This window comes from Arvicola amphibius, chromosome 9, assembly GCF_903992535.2.
Source record: "Arvicola amphibius chromosome 9, mArvAmp1.2, whole genome shotgun sequence".
NCBI lineage: Eukaryota > Metazoa > Chordata > Mammalia > Rodentia > Cricetidae > Arvicola > Arvicola amphibius.
Genome location: NC_052055.2, coordinates 1,349,517 through 1,366,616, shown reverse-complemented (window position 1 = coordinate 1,366,616; position 17,100 = coordinate 1,349,517). Strand labels below are relative to the sequence as shown.

The 17,100-nt window shown below is 44.1% G+C and overlaps 2 protein-coding genes and 2 non-coding genes across 4 annotated transcripts in view; 3 read left to right on the top strand and 1 right to left on the bottom strand.

Moving 5' to 3' along the window:
* The first annotated feature begins 6,246 nt into the window (after positions 1–6,246).
* Rpl30 (ribosomal protein L30) lies at positions 6,247–8,832 on the top strand. Its single transcript, XM_038343002.1, has 5 exons — positions 6,247–6,353; positions 6,462–6,514; positions 6,731–6,876; positions 8,126–8,256; positions 8,738–8,832. The coding sequence occupies exons 2-5, from the start codon at positions 6,494–6,496 to the stop codon at positions 8,785–8,787; spliced, it is 348 nt and encodes a 115-aa protein (XP_038198930.1). The 5' UTR covers positions 6,247–6,353; positions 6,462–6,493; the 3' UTR covers positions 8,788–8,832.
* LOC119824097 lies at positions 8,397–8,528 on the top strand. Its single transcript, XR_005287033.1, has one exon. It is a non-coding gene; the product is annotated as a small nucleolar RNA SNORA72 (small nucleolar RNA).
* Positions 8,833–10,995: 2,163 nt separating the features above from the next.
* Positions 10,996–11,121, top strand: LOC119824108. The gene has a single exon (XR_005287042.1). It is a non-coding gene; the product is annotated as a small nucleolar RNA SNORA28 (small nucleolar RNA).
* A 3,143-nt stretch (positions 11,122–14,264) lies between these two features.
* Positions 14,265–17,100, bottom strand: part of Matn2 (matrilin 2) — a 112,747-nt gene continuing 109,911 nt past the window's right edge. Inside the window, exons 16-19 of the mRNA XM_042055707.1 lie at positions 16,800–16,871; positions 16,379–16,456; positions 15,974–16,072; positions 14,265–14,654 (exon numbers count right to left, since the gene is read on the bottom strand). Coding sequence (XP_041911641.1) covers positions 14,599–14,654; positions 15,974–16,072; positions 16,379–16,456; positions 16,800–16,871 — 305 coding nt within the window. The 3' untranslated portion in view covers positions 14,265–14,598. The remainder of the gene's footprint in view (positions 14,655–15,973; positions 16,073–16,378; positions 16,457–16,799; positions 16,872–17,100) is intronic.

Here is a 17,100-nt window from a genome sequence, read left to right as displayed (position 1 = left end):
GGAAGTATTCTCGCTTGGGTCTTTGTATCAAAGGGTATAAAAACCTTATGCAACTTTAGATAGAAAATGGCAAGATCAAACAAAATTAGAGAGGGAAAGCATTACTCTGGCTGGCTTTCGATTCAAGGATATGAGATGTAGTCTGTGAAGACAGAATCAGAAACACCCCTCATCTGAGCAGAAAGGGCTACGAGAGAAGTACTTCTGCCTCTACTATGGGTAGAAAGGGTGGGTAGGTGGGTAGCTGCCCTTCTCTCTTGCCCCCTCAGTGTTCAGAATGCTTGGACGAGGGCACATTGATCATTTACCAAGTTTTCATCGTCCCCCCTTCTTATCAACACGTTTATCAGCATGGATAATGTGCAGGTGGCTGGTAAGACTATGAAGGCTGAGTCACACAAAGCACCGAGGCGTGCCTTACTGTGAACATCAAGTGATTGTTAATGAATATGATCATTTTAACCGCAGCAAGGGTCGATGCACTGAAGCAACAACCAGCAGATGAACTTGCTAGAGCTGTTTGTGCTCTCACAAGGAATGCAGTCTGCCACTTCTAATTCTCATAGCAAGCAAGAAAAGAAAAACAAAACAAAACAGGGAGCAAGATGCATGTAGGTGCCCGTGGTTTTCAATCTTGTTTTGTTTTCAGAAGCTTGGGGTAGCAATTTTGGTGAAGGAAAAACAAGGGAGATTCTTGTGTTAATTTTCTTCTCTCATAATTACCTGTTGTTATTCTCTCAACATTCCACTGAAATGCTAGATACAAAGAAGCAGTTCAGGAGTGATAACATCCAGATGACAAAGTCAAAAGCATACACATTTCGTAGCTTAGTAGTGTGGAGTTTTTTGTTTTGTTTTGTTTTGTTTTTTTGACAGGGTTTCTATGTTGTAGCCTTGACTGTCCTGGAACTAGCTCTCACTGAGGTCCACCTGCCTTTGGCCCCCATAGACTGGGATTAAAGGCATGAACCACCAACCAGTACTGAGGCTTTTAAAGTAGGAGAAAGCTGACTCAGACAATGTGCACCTCTACACACTCCACCTGGGTCCAGAAGCTGGCGATATCTTTTTGCATTTTCCCTACTTAGCTCTGTCTATCCACAGATGTTTTACTGGAAATTATCTGAAAAAAAAAAAACATGATAGCAATAATCTTCTAATACAGGCCAAATCTGCCCAGCTGAGTTTTCTAAAAATGTTATGTTGGCTTTTACCATACTATAATATCTGCAAAAGCAATTCTTTCTCTTTTTTAATGTGTATTTTTGTTATTTGCTTGTTTTTATCAAGACAGGGTTGTCTCTGGTTGTTATCCCTGGTTGTCCTGGAACTCACTCTGTTAATCAGGCTGGCCTCAAACTCAGAGATCTGCCTGCCTTTGCCTCCCAAGTGCTGGGATTAAAAGTGTACACTGCCACTGCCCGGCTACAATTCTTTTTGTTTTTTGTTTGTTTGTTTGTTTGTTTTTTGTTTTTTTGAGACAGGGTTTCGCTGCAGTTTTAGAGTCTGTCCTGGAACTAACTCTTGTAGAGTAGACCATGCTGGCCTCGAACTCACAGAGATCCACCTGCCTCTGCCTCCCGAGGGCTGGGATTAAAGGCATGGGTCACCACCGCCCGGCCTTACAATTCTTTCTTTATAGCAAGGACAGGAAAACCACCTCACGAAAGTTATTACAAGGCCTTTAATTCTCTAAAATGGAGGTGGTAGTAATTCTGATTATTTTGAATTATATATATATAAATTATTTTGATTATATATATATATATAGAAACGTGTAGACAAAAGTGATAAATATGTATGTTTTAGTTACCATTTTATTGCTGTTATAAAACATCATGACTTAAAACAATGTGGGGACGAAAGGGTTTCTTTTAACTTATAGTCCCACATCGCTAACGGAAGTCAGGGCAGGAACCTGGGCACAGGAGCTGATGCAGGGGTGGTGGAGGAGCGCTGCTTACTGGTTTGCTTTCCAAGGCTAGCTCAGCCTGGTGCCCTCAGCAGCCGGAAGAGGGGATCAGATCCTCTGGGTCTGAAGTTACAGATGTTTGTGAGACATCGTGAGGGTGCTGAGAATTGAGAGTAGGTCCTTGGAAGAGCAGCCAGGGCTCTGAACTTCCAGCCCATAAAAAATACGCTATCGTGTTGAGAAAGATCTCACCGTGCAGCCCCGTAGTTCTCAGTATGCACGCCAGGCTAGCCTTGAACTAACAGATCTGCCTGCCTCTACCTTTTGAATGCTGGGATTAAAGGTTTGCATCACCACGGTTGGCCCCAAACTATAACTTTTTAAAGCTTTGAAAGTATAGAATGATATGGAGTCAAAAACAAGAGAGCTAAAAACGTGCTGCAAGGCCAAAATTTATTTATGGCTGTGCCAAACTTTCAGTTTTCCATAGTAGGATAACGAAGTGGCAAAAACTAAAGACGGGAACATCTTTATGTGATCACGGGAAAGGTATGTGTTATGGGTTTATGGTTAGATAGTTATCAGAACATACCATGACATATTTTATGATCCGCAAATTCTTGGAACATATGAAACAATTTATGACATTTAAATCATAAGTTTAAGTAAAAAAAAACAAGTTGACCTTCAGCTCGGGAAATTAGAAACTAACATTTAACGTTTAACTAGGAAAAGGAAGAAAATTGGAGTCGGTTGGCCTTAACGTGGAACTCAGTGCACACTAAGGCATCATTATGTTTGGTATCTATCTGGAGACTCTCGCCTCAGACACCTTGGCTGAGTCATTCTTTAGATCTTCTTAAATATAGAATTTATATGAGTTATCTCAGCTGCTTGTTAGACGATTCTCAGTGCTGACATCCTGAAGTCTTTTCCATAGGCAACATAGGCCCAAGAATCAGAACTCCAGGTGAACCCAATGCCCACATTCTGAGATATAACTTGTTGTGGGCTATCCACAAGAGAAGACGGCTTGGATGTGGGTGGAAGCCAATAGAAAGTCTTTATTAGCTACACTGGGTATTTGGGATTGTAGCACTGAGCTTTTCTCATGGTGAGCTTTTAAGCACAAAAGCCCTTTTCTGGGTTGACACACTTCAGTTAACAAGAACAGTTAGCCAGAAGCAGAACTGCAGAAGCCAAAAAGCAAGGTTAGTGCATTTAGAGACTTTCCCAGGACTATATGGACTTTGATGGATTAGGCCTCTGTTTCAGTTTGGCAAGTGGTACTGTCTACACGCTGAGTTTTACAACCTAAATGGTACTTCTGTCATGGAGTCAGTTGTGCTAAGGCCTAGGAGCCAGTTAAGTCTGGGGCCTTGTTACCTAACTGATATCTTACAAGACACCAGTTTGAAAATACAATACAAAAAAAGTTTATTATTTAAAAAGAACTTTTCATGCATGCTATAAAATAGCCCAAACGAAGCTGAAATATACAAAGTAAAATTGTCCTAAACAGAAAAAAGAAAAAAACAAAAAACAAAAACAGAGCTGGGCATGGTGGTGCACACCTTTCATCCCAGCACTCTGGAGGCAGAGGCAGGTGGATCTCTGTGAGCTCAAGGCCAGCCTGGTCTTTCCTCTCGTGAAAATTACTTGTCAGCCAACTCTGCCACTGTCCATCCTTCCGGTTTTGCCTCCACTCTACTTTTCAAGGTTTCATTTGTACCTGCCTCCAAATTTCAGCTAATATTTCAGACTTCAACTTTCAATCCTAATTTATTTTTGACACACGGTCTTGAGTGGCCCAGGCTAACCTTGAATCTCACACAAGGATATCCCTGAACTCCTAACTCTCCTGTCTCCATCTCCTGATTGTTAAAAATCATAGGCATGGGAGACCACATTTGGTTTTACTTAATCTTTGAAAAGTTAATCACTTTCTTTCTAGTGTTATCCTCCATAAAAAAAAAAAGATTAATATGGTCTATGACATTTTCATGACCCTGAGTTAAAAGTGTGTTTACATTTGTGACTAGCCATTATGTTCTTTATCTAACTATCCTACCTCTTTTTTTAAGACAAGGTTTCAAGCCTTTGAACTTGCTGTGTAACTGAAGGTGACCTGAAACTGGAGCTTCTGATCCGGCTCCCTCCGCCCCCCAAGCACTGGGGTTACACAGTATGCATCAGCACACCCAGCTTTAGGTGGTACTGGGGATTGAATCCAGGACTTAGTGTATGGTCAGCAAGCACTCTACCAGTCAAGATACAACCTCAGTACTTCTGAAAGCACCTTGAAGGACCAGCAATACAAGGGACCTGGTACACAGCATCATTTGGGATGAGTACATGATGTCCGTAACAATCTCTTCACATAGCAGCTAGACTTACACCTTACACTGTGTCTTAGCATGACTCAGTTTTGAGTGTGGTCCCTTGGACCCAAGTACCTACCAAGAATATCGGAGCATGGGGAAAGGTGAAGATGCATACCTGCATGTCTAATGTGAACAGGAGGACATCAACATTCCCAAACTGTACCTGAAGAGAACTGTAATGCAAAGTGCTCTTAAGCAGACATTCCATTTCATAACAGCATGACAACCACAAACCAAAGAGGTCAGCAAAGAAAAGCACAGGATTTAAGGGGGGGGGGGGGCTGGTATTTTAACCAGCAATGTCACAACTCTAATCTAGGCTTGTCATTGAATTTCAGATGAATATTTGTTAGACTTAAAGTTCATTTAAAGATTAGTATGTTTACAGAACGTGAATAGTAAAAGGCAATTATCTGGATTTGCATAACCTTAATTTATGCCTAAATGTTAAAGCAAATAGAATGGTAATCTAACACTATTGTTTGGTCAAATTCACATCAAAATAGGCCCCAAGAATTGAGTAAATTTTAATTGTAAAATTATCTAATCTACATACCTCGTTCTGTTCCTATTTTTGCAATACATCTGCCGTAAAACCTTGAGAACAAGGTTACTATCTCATAGGGTGTGTGCGCACGCGTGATGGTTAGGTAAATGTATAGTTCCTAGTTTCATTTTTATTTAAGATCAATTTACAGAGATTGCTTGCCTCTCCTGGGATTAAAGGCATAGGCCACCACGACAACATGGCTCAGGGTGGCACAAACCTTTCATCCCAGGCAGAGGCAGCCGGATGGGTCTCTGTGAGATGGCGGTCAGCCCAAGCTGTTACACAGAGAAACCCTGTCTCGAGACACAAAGAAATTATTAGGGGAGGGTTGTGAGTGTGTGTCCTTCTCCCAACCTCCAGGGCAAAGCAATATACCATACAACTTATTTACTAACCCGATCTTCCTTTTTTGTGCTTATGTTTGCTAGCTAGAGGCCATGGACCAGTTTATTCCCTGTAGCTGGCCAGCTAGTCTCAGGGATCGGTCTATGTTCCGAAAACGAAATTACATGTACAAACACGCCAAGATATTTTGGGGGGATAGGGTGGGGAAGATTTAGGCATAGAATTCAGGTCCTCACGTTTACCGGATTAACACTCTCAGCAGCCCCGGGCTTGTTGGTACTAGTAAGAAGTAAAAAGCTTTCAATCTTTTTTTTTTCTCTTGAATATCTCACGTTTCATTTATACGACGGTCCAAGTTTCACAACGAAAATGTTTTAAAAAATAGTTTTATTACGGTTATTTCTTAACTTCTGTGTGCGAATGTGCGTCCAAGCGCAGATCAGCGAACAAACTGCTGGAGCAGGCTCTCCCTTTCCACACGTGGGTCTCGAACTCAGTCCATCCGCTTGGCGGGAAGTGCGTTTACTCGTCATCGAGTTTGGACTCATTGCCATCCCTGTGCAAAGTATCTGGGGAAGCCTGCGGCGGGAGGACAAAGCTGCCTACGCACGCGAAAGGCAGACATGGGGAGAGCTGCGTCCCGGTGTCCTCCCGGAGCCCGCCGCGGGCAACGTCTGCCAGAAACTAACTCAGCAGCGGCCGGACTCAGGTCGCCGCCGCCGCGGCTGCCCTCGGAGTTTCCATGCAACTCCGGCTCTCCGCGGTCTCAGTCCGCAGCATCGGAACACAAACCGAGACCGCTATGCTGCACCGCGTCCGGGCCATGCTACACCGCGGCCGGGTCATACTGCACCCGCGGCCGGGCTACGCTGCACCGAGACCGGGCCATGCTGCACCGCGGCCGGGCTCCGCTGGACCCGCGGCCGGGCTCCGCTGGACCCGCGGCCGGGCCACGCTGCACTGCGGCCGAGCTAAATGCTGCACCGCGCACCCAGCCACCGATCTAACCCGGTCCCCATAGCAACCCACCGCGGCCCTTCCGCTAGGGATCGGCTTCTACTTCCGCTTCCGGTCCCAGCGTCCCTCGGCTCGCCTAGAAGGGCTTTGCATTGTGGGAGCTCCTTCCTTTCTCGCTCCCCGGCCATCTTGGCGGCTGGTCTTGGTGAGTGAGCTCTGCCGGGTGGGAGGATCTGGCGGCGCGGGGAGCCCCGCTGTTTAGCGTTTTGCGCTCCGGATGCTAATCCTGTTTTCTGCCCTCTCTGTGTGCTAGGTTGGGGGCCGTCCCGCACCTAAGGCAGGAAGATGGTGGCCGCAAAGAAGACGGTGAGTGAGGCCGCCCGGGCCCCGGAAGCCGATTCACGTGGAGAGCCGGGCCTGGGCCGGGGCGGGTGGATGGGAGCCCCGTGGTCGTCCGCGTGCCGCCGGCGTGCAGGGAGGCTCACGGTGCCTTAGACGGTCCGGGTCCCGAAGTCTGGAACCGGGTTTGGTTTAGAGATGGCCGCCCCCGGTTTTCAAGTCTCCAATGTTTTTGCCTTGTAGAAAAAGTCTCTGGAGTCGATCAACTCTCGGCTCCAGCTTGTTATGAAAAGTGGGAAGTACGTGCTGGGATACAAACAGACTCTGAAGATGATCAGACAGGGCAAAGCGAAACTGGTGATCCTCGCCAACAACTGCCCCGCCTTGAGGTAATAATGGAGGGGACCGGAGCGTGCGGGACCAACTGCTCGCTTCATGGTGGATGGACGAATATGAGCGCTGGGAAGAATGCGTTGGGTGGCTGCTGCCTGGCGTTTGGACCTCGGTGTGTGCGCGCGGGTGTGCGTGTGTGTGTGTGCTGTAAACGTGCCTCTCAGACGTGTGTGACAGGAGGAAGACAAACGATACACGTCCAGAGAAGCACTGTTTTAGTTTAGAGAATTTCTGGCTGTTCTACGGAGGCGAAGGTGTCATAAGGTAACCCGTTCAGCAGTGCCCAGTTTTCTGAGCATATGTTTACTCTTGGTTCACGCTGAGCTTGAACCTGTTGAGTGTTATAAGTAAGCTAGAGGAACGTGCCGAGTAGAAGCCCCTGGATTTTCTGTTCCACTTGCGCCCCCTTTCAGTCTTTTGTGTAGGGTGTCTATACTTAGGGGCAGGATTTGGAGTGTTTGGCCTTACTTTAAACCTTTCAGGTGTGTGAGGGATTTTTTGATTTGTTTATATTTTTTAACTGATCCTTGGTAGTAACAGTATAGACTTTCGCTGTTAAATACAAGCTCAGACCCGGGTACGGGATGGATGGGGTTCAGGTTCCATTTCTCATAAGCTCCTTGTGGCACTATTGATGGTTTGTGGAACTTTCACATTCTAACCGTCTGTGCCCACTGAGCTGGCACTGAAGCTGTTACTCTTTAAGGAGCGCTGTCAAGGCCTGTGTAGTCCTCAGGGTGCTAGAGGGTGTTCCTACCCTCTAATTTGTTACTTAAAATGGTACATAGTACCTGTTGTTGATTTGAGAAATGCATAAAGCTTTGGACACTGCTAAGTTTAACATTTTTTTTAAAAGTTTATTTGTAATTGTGTGTGTGTGAGAAGAGTGAATTTCTGTGACCTGGGGAATCAGGAGGGAGGGAGAGAGGGGAAAGTGAGTGCATGTGACCTGGGAATCCAGAAGAGGGTGTCAGACCTCCTGGAGGTGGAGTTGTGAGCGCTGGGAACTGAACTTGGGGCTTTGGTAAGGAAGGAATACCTCCAGTTTTGCCTGAGCTATTTATCAACATTGACTTTTGAATGTCATACCCTTTTCTGCTAACCTAGATATTCGTAGTTTTTAAGTAGGTATTTACAAGCTTTGCTTGGAAGTGATCTGCTTACTGTTAAAAGCCTCATCGATTTGTGGTTACAGTCTATCAGTACCTTGGTATGGCATTTTATTTTGCTTTTTTGTTCCCAAAGGAAATCTGAAATAGAATACTATGCCATGTTGGCTAAAACTGGTGTCCATCACTACAGTGGCAATAACATTGAGTTGGGCACAGCGTGTGGAAAATACTACAGAGTATGCACACTGGCCATCATTGACCCAGGTATGCTTTTTAAATCATGCAATATTTATACAACAGTGTTTCTAGTAAATCTTTGTGGCTTGGGAATAAGCAGTTTGGGGCGAGTGCTTGCAAGTACACAGTCTTGTGTTTTGAGCTTAGGGTTGGTGCCTTGTAGAGCACTGCGAATCTTCTCGCTGTTCTGGTTCTGTGATAATCAGGACAGGCTAGACATTCGCTATAGTAAGGCCATGCATGTGTCCCCAGACCTAGGTCTATACCTAGGCCTGGTTTTCTAAATGCTGGTGACAAGACTGGTCTGATTGATTATGTGTGTTCTGTGTTATCCTAGGATGGTTGCTCTTCTAAGGTATTTTTAATTGGTCCCAAGAGTGACTGTAACCACTGTAATAATTTGCAGATAGGGGCTAATCTGTCTCCTTGATTTAAGCCATTCTAGGGAAGTTCTGTGATTACCAGTTGCCATTACATGAATTGTAAAACTATTACTTTTATTTTTTAGGTGATTCTGACATTATTAGAAGCATGCCAGAACAGACTGGTGAAAAGTAAACCAGGGAAGTTTTCCTTTAATAAAACTTTATGAGAGCTTTTAAAGACTGTGTTTGGGTTGTTTTCTTCCTAGCTTTTGGTTCTCTTACACTTGAAGGTAGGATTAGTCATTGAAGCCAAATTTCCAATTTGCAGGGGTTTTTTCTTTTGCTAAAGTAGTATACTGTCTGTAAAATGTGGGACCAGAAGTATTTCAAACTAGTATACTGTCTGTAAAATGTGGGACCAGAAGTATTTCAAACTAGTATACTGTCTGTAAAATGTGGGACCAGAAGTATTTCAAACTTTGGATTTCCAGTGTTGAAATACACGCACTCTTGTGTTCATTTAATATGTATCTAATCAAGAAGGCTGTGTTTTTTGGTACTTTCTGTGGGTGGGTGCGTTTCAAGGCTGGTAGGTGTTTTCTTTCATAACTACCTTTTTCTGCACCTAACCTTAAGTACCAAGGCACAACCTCTCACTTCAACCTAGAATTTGGCAGTTCCAGCTAACTTAGCTAGGCAGCTTCCTCTGCATCCTCTGTGTCTCCTGAGAGATAGCATTGCAGGCTGGTTACCCTGCACACCATCATTTTATGTGGGTGCTGGAGGTTTAAGTTTCAGCCCTCAGATTTGCACAGGAAGTGCTTTGCCATGGAGCTGTTATTCCCAGCCCCTGCAAAGACAGGTTCGTGATTTTAGTCTCGGTATTTATTGTGTATTTGGGTATGTTTGAGAGGCATTGGTGGAGCAAGACTTGTGATTGACAAAGCTGTGTGGCATGGGGAGGAGTGCTGTTTGAGGTGCTAAACGTCTAGAGTATAAGGGTCTTCCGAGCTTGCGTGGAAAGGAGTCTCGGACAACCCCAGAGTGAGCCTGGGTCCTCAGCTGATGAAGTGTCAGGTTATCCAGGTGGGTGTTCTGTCATTCAGCTCCAAAACGTGAAAATTGGGATTTTGGACAAACTACATGTCAGCCTGGTACAGATGCCCTGTGTAACCTAAGCTTTTGAAGGAAGCTTTAGGAGTATCAGAAAGGCTTCCCCCTCAATGCTCTCCTTCCATTCACTCAGGGTTTTTTTGTGATTGAAGAATGAGACATAGGAGCTGAGGATGCTTTCTGTGTATCATCCAGAGTCAGAGTGGACTGGCCTTAATAGTACATAATTGGGTGAGTCTCCCACTGTGACGGGTGAGAGACTGGTTTCTTTCAAGGTAATGTGAAATGCTTTCAGAAGTTAACCTAAGGTGGGTATACTTTGAAGAGTGACCTTAGCTTCTCCATTTGGGAGCAGCAATAACTGCAGAGAACCAACCAGTCTTCTATCTTGTTTTGCCCCCAGTTGTTCCCATCCCCACCCCAGACTTTTTTGTTTTGATTTTTTTTTTTTGAGGCAGGGTTTCTGTAAAACAATCCTGACCTGGAACTCACAGAGATCCTCCTGCCTCTGCCTCCCGAGTGTGTGATAAAGGTGTGCGTCCCCACTCTCACCCCTGATTTCACACTAGTTTCCAGGTTAAGGTACTGGCTCAGTTGGATTTAAGTGTTCTAAATTCTTGGTAGTGTGCTCAAAATCGGGTATTAGATCTTTTACGCACATTGGTTAGGTCTGCCTTTGAGAGCTGTTTCCATGGTTCAGAGTGTTTCAGTTTAATTCTTTAATGAATGGTAAACTGGAGAATCCCAAAGCACAAGTTCTTAGGTACTGTCTTGTGGGGTTTGTATGTAGTTAGTGACTTGGCTACAGGCATTTAGAATATTTAATGGTTTCTGGGGCTTTGAAGGTAGCGATCATATGGTATAAGATCTGGCTTTTAGTTTATATGTACTTTTTGTCTAGTCATGTGTCTTCAAGAAGGGTTAAAAATGAAGAGGAAAGTTTAAAGCCAGTTGATAGGAAACGCCTTGGGTGTGTTTGTGGGATAGCTGATAAGTGCCATCGAGCTGTGGCTGCTGGGAAAGAACCCAGATCAGAGCTGGGTTGCTCTAATGTGAGGGACTGCAAGGGATTCTAGCCCAGTGGACTTCTGTTAGGTGTGGAGACAAGTACCAAAGAAGCTGGCGAGATGGCTCAGCGGTTAAGAGCGCTGCCTGCTCTTCCAAAGGTCCTGAGTTCAATTCCCAGCAACCACATGGTGGCTCACAACCATCTGTAATGAGGTCTGGTGCCCTCTTCTGGCCTGCAGGCATACATATAGACATGTATTGTGAGTATGTTCAAAATTGCAAGCAACACTCTGTGGCAGATGAATAATACTGTCTGACACAATTTGAGCTTGCTATAGCAAGAAAGTCTAACCTATTCCGGTGTTCTCTTCCTCGTGAGACAAGCCGTTATATAGGCTCAAACAATATTTAAGAAAAAAAATTGCAATAGCCAACCGTGTATGACGAAGAAACCACATTTTAGGCTAGTCATGAATGTAGCTAGCTGTATAAGGTGGAAGGAAGATAGTCATGTTTCGTGAAAGATTTTTCTCTAGCTCATCTTTGGAACTTTGCTGTGCTTTTTTCCTATGGTGACAGAAGGTTTTCTGCCCCCATCCTGGGCTTACTTGTATTTGATTGGAGGACAAGTCCAGTTGAAGCTAGGTGACATGTAGGTGGTTAAAAATGAGGCTGGCTAAAGTTTAGCCCGCCCAACCCCCAGGATTTCTCTGTAGCTTTGGAGCCTGTACTGGAACTTGTTCTTGTAAACCAGACTGGCCTCCAATTCACAGAGATCTGCCTCCCGAGTGCTGGGATTAAAGGGAGCACTGCCAGTGCTCAGCTTACTTGAGCTTTTTAAAAAAAGAACGTTAGTCTCATTTGCCTCTCACTACATTATGATCCTAGAGGATCAATCTAGTACATTTACCGCTTAATTTGCTGACTCCCATCTGGTTCAGAGAGGACGAATTCACTGTCTCCATCTACTCAGTAGAAGCCCCAAGCCCCATCTAGTGAGGCGCTGACTACGAAAGAATACAGATACAACGGGCGACACTGAGCATTTAAAACACTGGCGAGGGGGGCTCAACGGGCGACACTGAGCCTTTAAAACACTGGCGAAGAGGGGTTCAACGGGTGATACTGAGCTTTTAAAACACTGGCGAAGAGGGGTTCAACGGGTGATACTGAGCTTTTAAAACACTGGCGAGGGGGGCTCAACGGGCGACACTGAGCCTTTAAAACACTGGCGAGGGGGGCTCAACGGGTGATACTGAGCCTTTAAAACACTGGCGAAGGGGGCTTGCAACCCTCTCTTACAATCTGGGCACCTGCATACGTGGCATTCGCTTACACGGGTGCCCAAGAATTGTTTTTAGATTTATGAGTGCTTGGCTTGCTAGTCAGTGTCTGTACTGCACGCGCTCCTGGAGGCCAGTAGAGGGCACTGATGAGAGCTGCCAGGCTGGAGAACTCAACCTGAATCATCTGTAAGAACAGGTGCTCTGCAGTGCTGGGCCATCTCTAGGACAAAGACTTGTTTACTTGATCTGTATGAGTAAGTGCACCATGTTCATGCCCAGTGCCCAAGGGGGCCAAGTGCTGGTTCTGGCTCCCCTGGAACTGCATTTAGAGGTGGTTGGGACTCATGTGGGTGCTCAAAACAGTCTGCAAGAACATCAAGTGCACTTAGCCACCAAGCCATCTCCAGTCTTGCTTTAAAAAATATATGAGAAACGCATTGCTGGATGGTGATAGCATTTGCTTTTACTCCCAGCTTTTGGGAGGCAGAGGCAGGCATCCAGGACAGCCAAAGCTATAAAGAAGAACCCTGTCTCAAAAAAAAAAAAAAAAAAACCAACAAGTAATCCTTTGCGGTTAGATGTGAATGTACTCAATTCTCTGACAACCCAGCAAGACAGTGCTGCGAACCTGCTTTTACAGATGAATACAAGCTTACAGAATCAGCAGTGAAATGGAATACAAAATGCTTAACCAGTTGCCAGTGCAGCTGGCAAGCCCAATGCTGACAACACTTTGCAGACAACAAAGCTAAGTATCTTGGAGTAAACTACATAATTTAGACATTAAAACTATAATAAACAACTTGTAAAACAAGCACCATACATTGAAAAGAAGTTAGTTTTAGTCTATGCATGCCCATTGGATCCCTTGGAGCTGGGAACCCAGTCTGGCAGCAAACACTCTTAACTATTGCATCCAGTCCCTGGTCTGTAGAACATGACGCCTTGGCTGTAGGCCTTTGTTTCTCATGGAGCTTTCTTGTGCTGTGTGTGGTTGTTCCACGGAGGGAGCTTGGATAAAGGCCAGACAGTATGAGCATGGCTTCTCCCTCAATCTTTGTCGTGAAAACATTCTGAGTTAGAGCATTTACACCGAGGAAGATTCTTCAGATAAAATGGAGGCCTAGGAAATCATTATTGCACTCAGCTCACCTGTGGGAGGACATTTGATGAGAACAAAGTGTCAGTATAAGACTCAACTGAAGTATTTTGGAAAAACAAATGTAGCATTGATGGGAAGCTGTTACTTGTTAAGTGCCTTCTTGAAGTGGTCTGCACATATATATATCTCCTTGAGCTGTTGATTCTGTCTGTTCATAGAAATTACTGAAATGCTAGACTTTGGGTTTTTTTCTGACAGGATCTCAGTATGTAGATTAGGCTGTCTTTGAACTCATGAAGGTATACCTGCCTCTGTCTCCCAGATTGTCATTGACTTTTAAAATTGATTTGAGGGCTAGGTTGTGACTCAGAGGGTGGTTTCCTCACATGCGTAATCCTTAGCACCATCTGGTGTGGTGGCACATTTCTGTAATCCCAGCACTCAGGACAGCCTGGGATACATGAGATACAATTTAACAACAACAAAAAATTAGTTTTGGGTTTCACTATGGCTTGTTAGGGATTTTGGAATTTCTGCAAACAAATAGCATTTCTGTGGTATGGACTACCCAGTGACTCAGTTCTGATGTTTAGGCTATTTCTAACTTGTCGCTTTTGTGCCCTAGTGACTCTGTTCTGCAGGTCTCTCTCTTGTGTATGTTAAAAGCCATTTGGTTTGAACCAAATGGTATGGCAGCTGCTATCATTACAGGTCTCTGTTTCCAGAGCCTGCGCGTGTACACTCTCTAGCAGCCTGTAAGAACCTGTATTTCTGCATTGGTAGCCACCACTAGTCAGACAGTGGTTGTACCAAGCTCACGAGCTAAAAAATAAAAATAAACTTGTTTCATTTTGGGGGGCATAATAGATTTTTTTTTTGTCATGTATGTACATTTTATATTTAAAGTTACAGTGAGACTGGGCTTGGTGCCACATGCCGGTACTACCTGCCAGTGCAAGCAGGAGAATTGAGAGTTATAGGCAGCCTGAGTTACAACCTCAGCAAATTTGAGACCCCATCCCATATTTAAACTAGGAATTTTACTCAACATCATTTTCTGGAGTGGTGAATTTTAATATTGTATAAAAATTCAGCTTATTGCAGAACATAGGTCCCATGACTTTATGCATACATCCATATACATCAGGGTAAATTCCAGTACAAAAACATTAGCCATTTGTGGGGTCAGTTTTCTGCAGAATTGTCAAATGAGATTTCAGTGCTAAGGCAGGAAGGCAGAAGCAAATTGTACCCACAGCAGATCACAGAACACAGCACAGCTCATTTATTAGGGTAAATTCATTTTAGGCTTCAGAAGGACCCCTCCCCCTTAGTGTCTCCATTTTCTCTTTGTAGAGCAGTCCAGTGTCTTCTGTACTGGTTGTGAGTTGCTTTACAGCTTAGAGATTTAACTATGGTGTGAGCTTTGAGGCTCCACCACTTTTTTTTGAAATCCTTTTTATGATGTATAAACACATGAAAGCATTTCTAGTCTTCATCTGTATCGTAGGCGGTTTTCTAAGGCTTCCATTCTTTGAGTCATTTCTTCTAGTAAATTCTCATTAAGGAAGAGGAACCTGGATGCCTGTTTTAACTTACAATCAAGTACAACTTGAAATGATTACTAAAAGTTATTTTATAAAGACTTTGGGCTTAAAAGCAAACTGTCTCATTTTAAAACCCTTATACATTTACAGTGATTCATTTAACATGCTATTAAGACAATATATTTTTAAAATTCATGTTAAGCTCATTTTCAAAACATCAAAGCCAGATATTTCAGTTTGAATTTGGGTTTTCCTTAAGATTTTCCAAAAATGTTTTCTAACTACACCCATGTTGCTTATAATTTACCGTAGTGCTACTCTGGGAACCAAAACTGATTTGGGAGATATATAAAGAAAAGGATCATGCCTTACAGGGTAAAGGGAAGTCAGCAGAGAGGTGTGGGAATGGGGTTCATTGACGGCCTGGAATGCTCTTTCACATGTTTCTTAGCCTTCATAAGGCGTAGGAAGGGACAGAAGAAACTGTGGTTAATTATTTAAGCCCCGTATTTCCTATCTGCTCTCATGGCAGTGACAACCCAGCTTTATCTGTGTTATTTACTGTCTAGGAAGACTTATTCCACATAGAGGACAAATCCCTCTTTCCCATCCTTACAGGAAGAATTGCGTGTTCTCAGTAAGCCTGTTGGCACAGGGAGTTCAGAATTAAGCTGTTTCTCTGTGGACTAGCTGATGCTCCCTGAGATCCGTATCAGCCAGCTTTAGTAAGCTTACTGTAATTTTAAGTTCAGAGCAGCTGGCAGTGTGTTCAGTGTGTGAAAGCACCAATCACCCTGTCATCCCGGTGCATTCCTGTTTAAACGAGTCACTACATACACTCTGTTCCCTTGGTAGAATTTTTCATCTCTTAAGAGTGCTGATATAAAGGATCTCAGTTGCCAAAAAAAGGGAAACACCCAGTTCTTCAAAATCTGCACATACATGCAGCTTCTGTATGGTTAGGTTAGGGTTGAAGGTTTAGAGCTTAAACGAAACCTCTTCATTCTACAACACACTTTGCCTAGACCTGAATCATTCCTAGTGTTTATCCACTAGAGTTAAGTGCCTCCCCACTTACGCTTTATATGCTGCCTGATGCCCTTAATGCTACTCTTCCTATCCTAGCCAGCAGATGACAGCTCAGATGGCCACTAAGCTTGGCTTGACTTCAGCTCTCAGCACTGATGAGGCTGCCTTTCCTGGTTCAGTGTTGCTGGCTTTGCTGATGAGATCCGCAAAGTTATTTGTAAAGTTTACAGATATCTGTAAAGTTTTGCTACTATTCTTTGCATTGCATACAGAGCATCTATTGGAAAAGGATATAGCGCTGGGTTAGTTTTCTTACTTCTTCATTTGCAAGGTTCTGGAACATTATAAGGTTTTCACATTTGCATTGGTCTTGGCTTTCTTCCAAAGGACTTCCTGAGGAAGCAGATGGAAAGAGTTCACCTCTGTCTTTCATACACTTCCCAGACACAATAACGTTATTGAGTCAGTACACAGGAAACCATAATGAAAGAAAATGCTTAGCCTTTTCCACGCATCCAGACCCAGGGAAGTAGATACTGGGAAAGGGGCTTTCGCTGTACTCTGGGAGTCAAGACTGCTGCTTCTTTTAGTTTAGCTTTTACTTATTTACTTACTTTCCTCTTTTGCCTACTTTAAGTCTGTTGGCAAGCTGAAAGGCTGCTGCACCTTATCTGGTAGTGGTACTTCACTTGGAATTACCTGAAGACTTTGTTGAGTGGGAAAGCTTTTGTGTAGATCGTGAAAGATTGTCTTCTTCAAACAGATACCTATGCTGCACTGCAAAATTAGAACAGGAAAGTAGGTCTCGGATATTTATGGTGATTGGCTCAGATTCTGTAAGGAGAGAAAACCGAATTCAAACCTGTTTCACGCTCTTGTGGTTTAAAGCAGGCACCAGCTGGTGCAAGGCATTGGGTATTCCTCGATAGAGAGCCTTGCTTTGAAATACACTGACGTAAGCTGTTGGGATAGGTGGTAGCCACCAAATATGGTGTCGAGGACAGTAAATCCCTTAGCTGGCATTTAAATCTATGGTCACTTTACAACTTGTATCTGCAGGGACACGGAAATGAAGCTTCTGCCTCAGTGAGGGCGGATCATACGGCCTTTGGAAGCTCACCTGTTGGCTGGTGGACCTGCTTTGGTGGTTCCCCTGCTGGGGAGTCCTGTCTTCCATCAGAGTCTTCTAGAGCTGGGAGGAAAGAGATGGCGAAAAGGAATGACAGTTCCACACACGCTCTTTAGAGCACTGCTAGAACCCAGGTCTTGTGGTGATATTTGGTAAGATTCTGTGATGTATGACCATGGTAGAGCAGTTCTCTCTCTGAAGAGAACATAAATTACATCTAAAGAAGGCTCCCCTCCCCGTGCCATGTCGAGGAAGGGAGGCAGAACAAGTTTCTGAAAGATACTTGTGTAAT

Excerpts from the sequence above, each read along its gene's own strand:
- Rpl30 (XM_038343002.1), top strand. The coding sequence starts at position 6,494 with ATGGTGGCCGCAAAGAAGACG. Across the intron at positions 6,515-6,730 it reads TGGTGGCCGCAAAGAAGACG|AAAAAGTCTCTGGAGTCGAT; the intron begins GTGAGTGAGGCC and ends TTTGCCTTGTAG. Across the intron at positions 8,257-8,737 it reads ACTGGCCATCATTGACCCAG|GTGATTCTGACATTATTAGA; the intron begins GTATGCTTTTTA and ends TTTATTTTTTAG.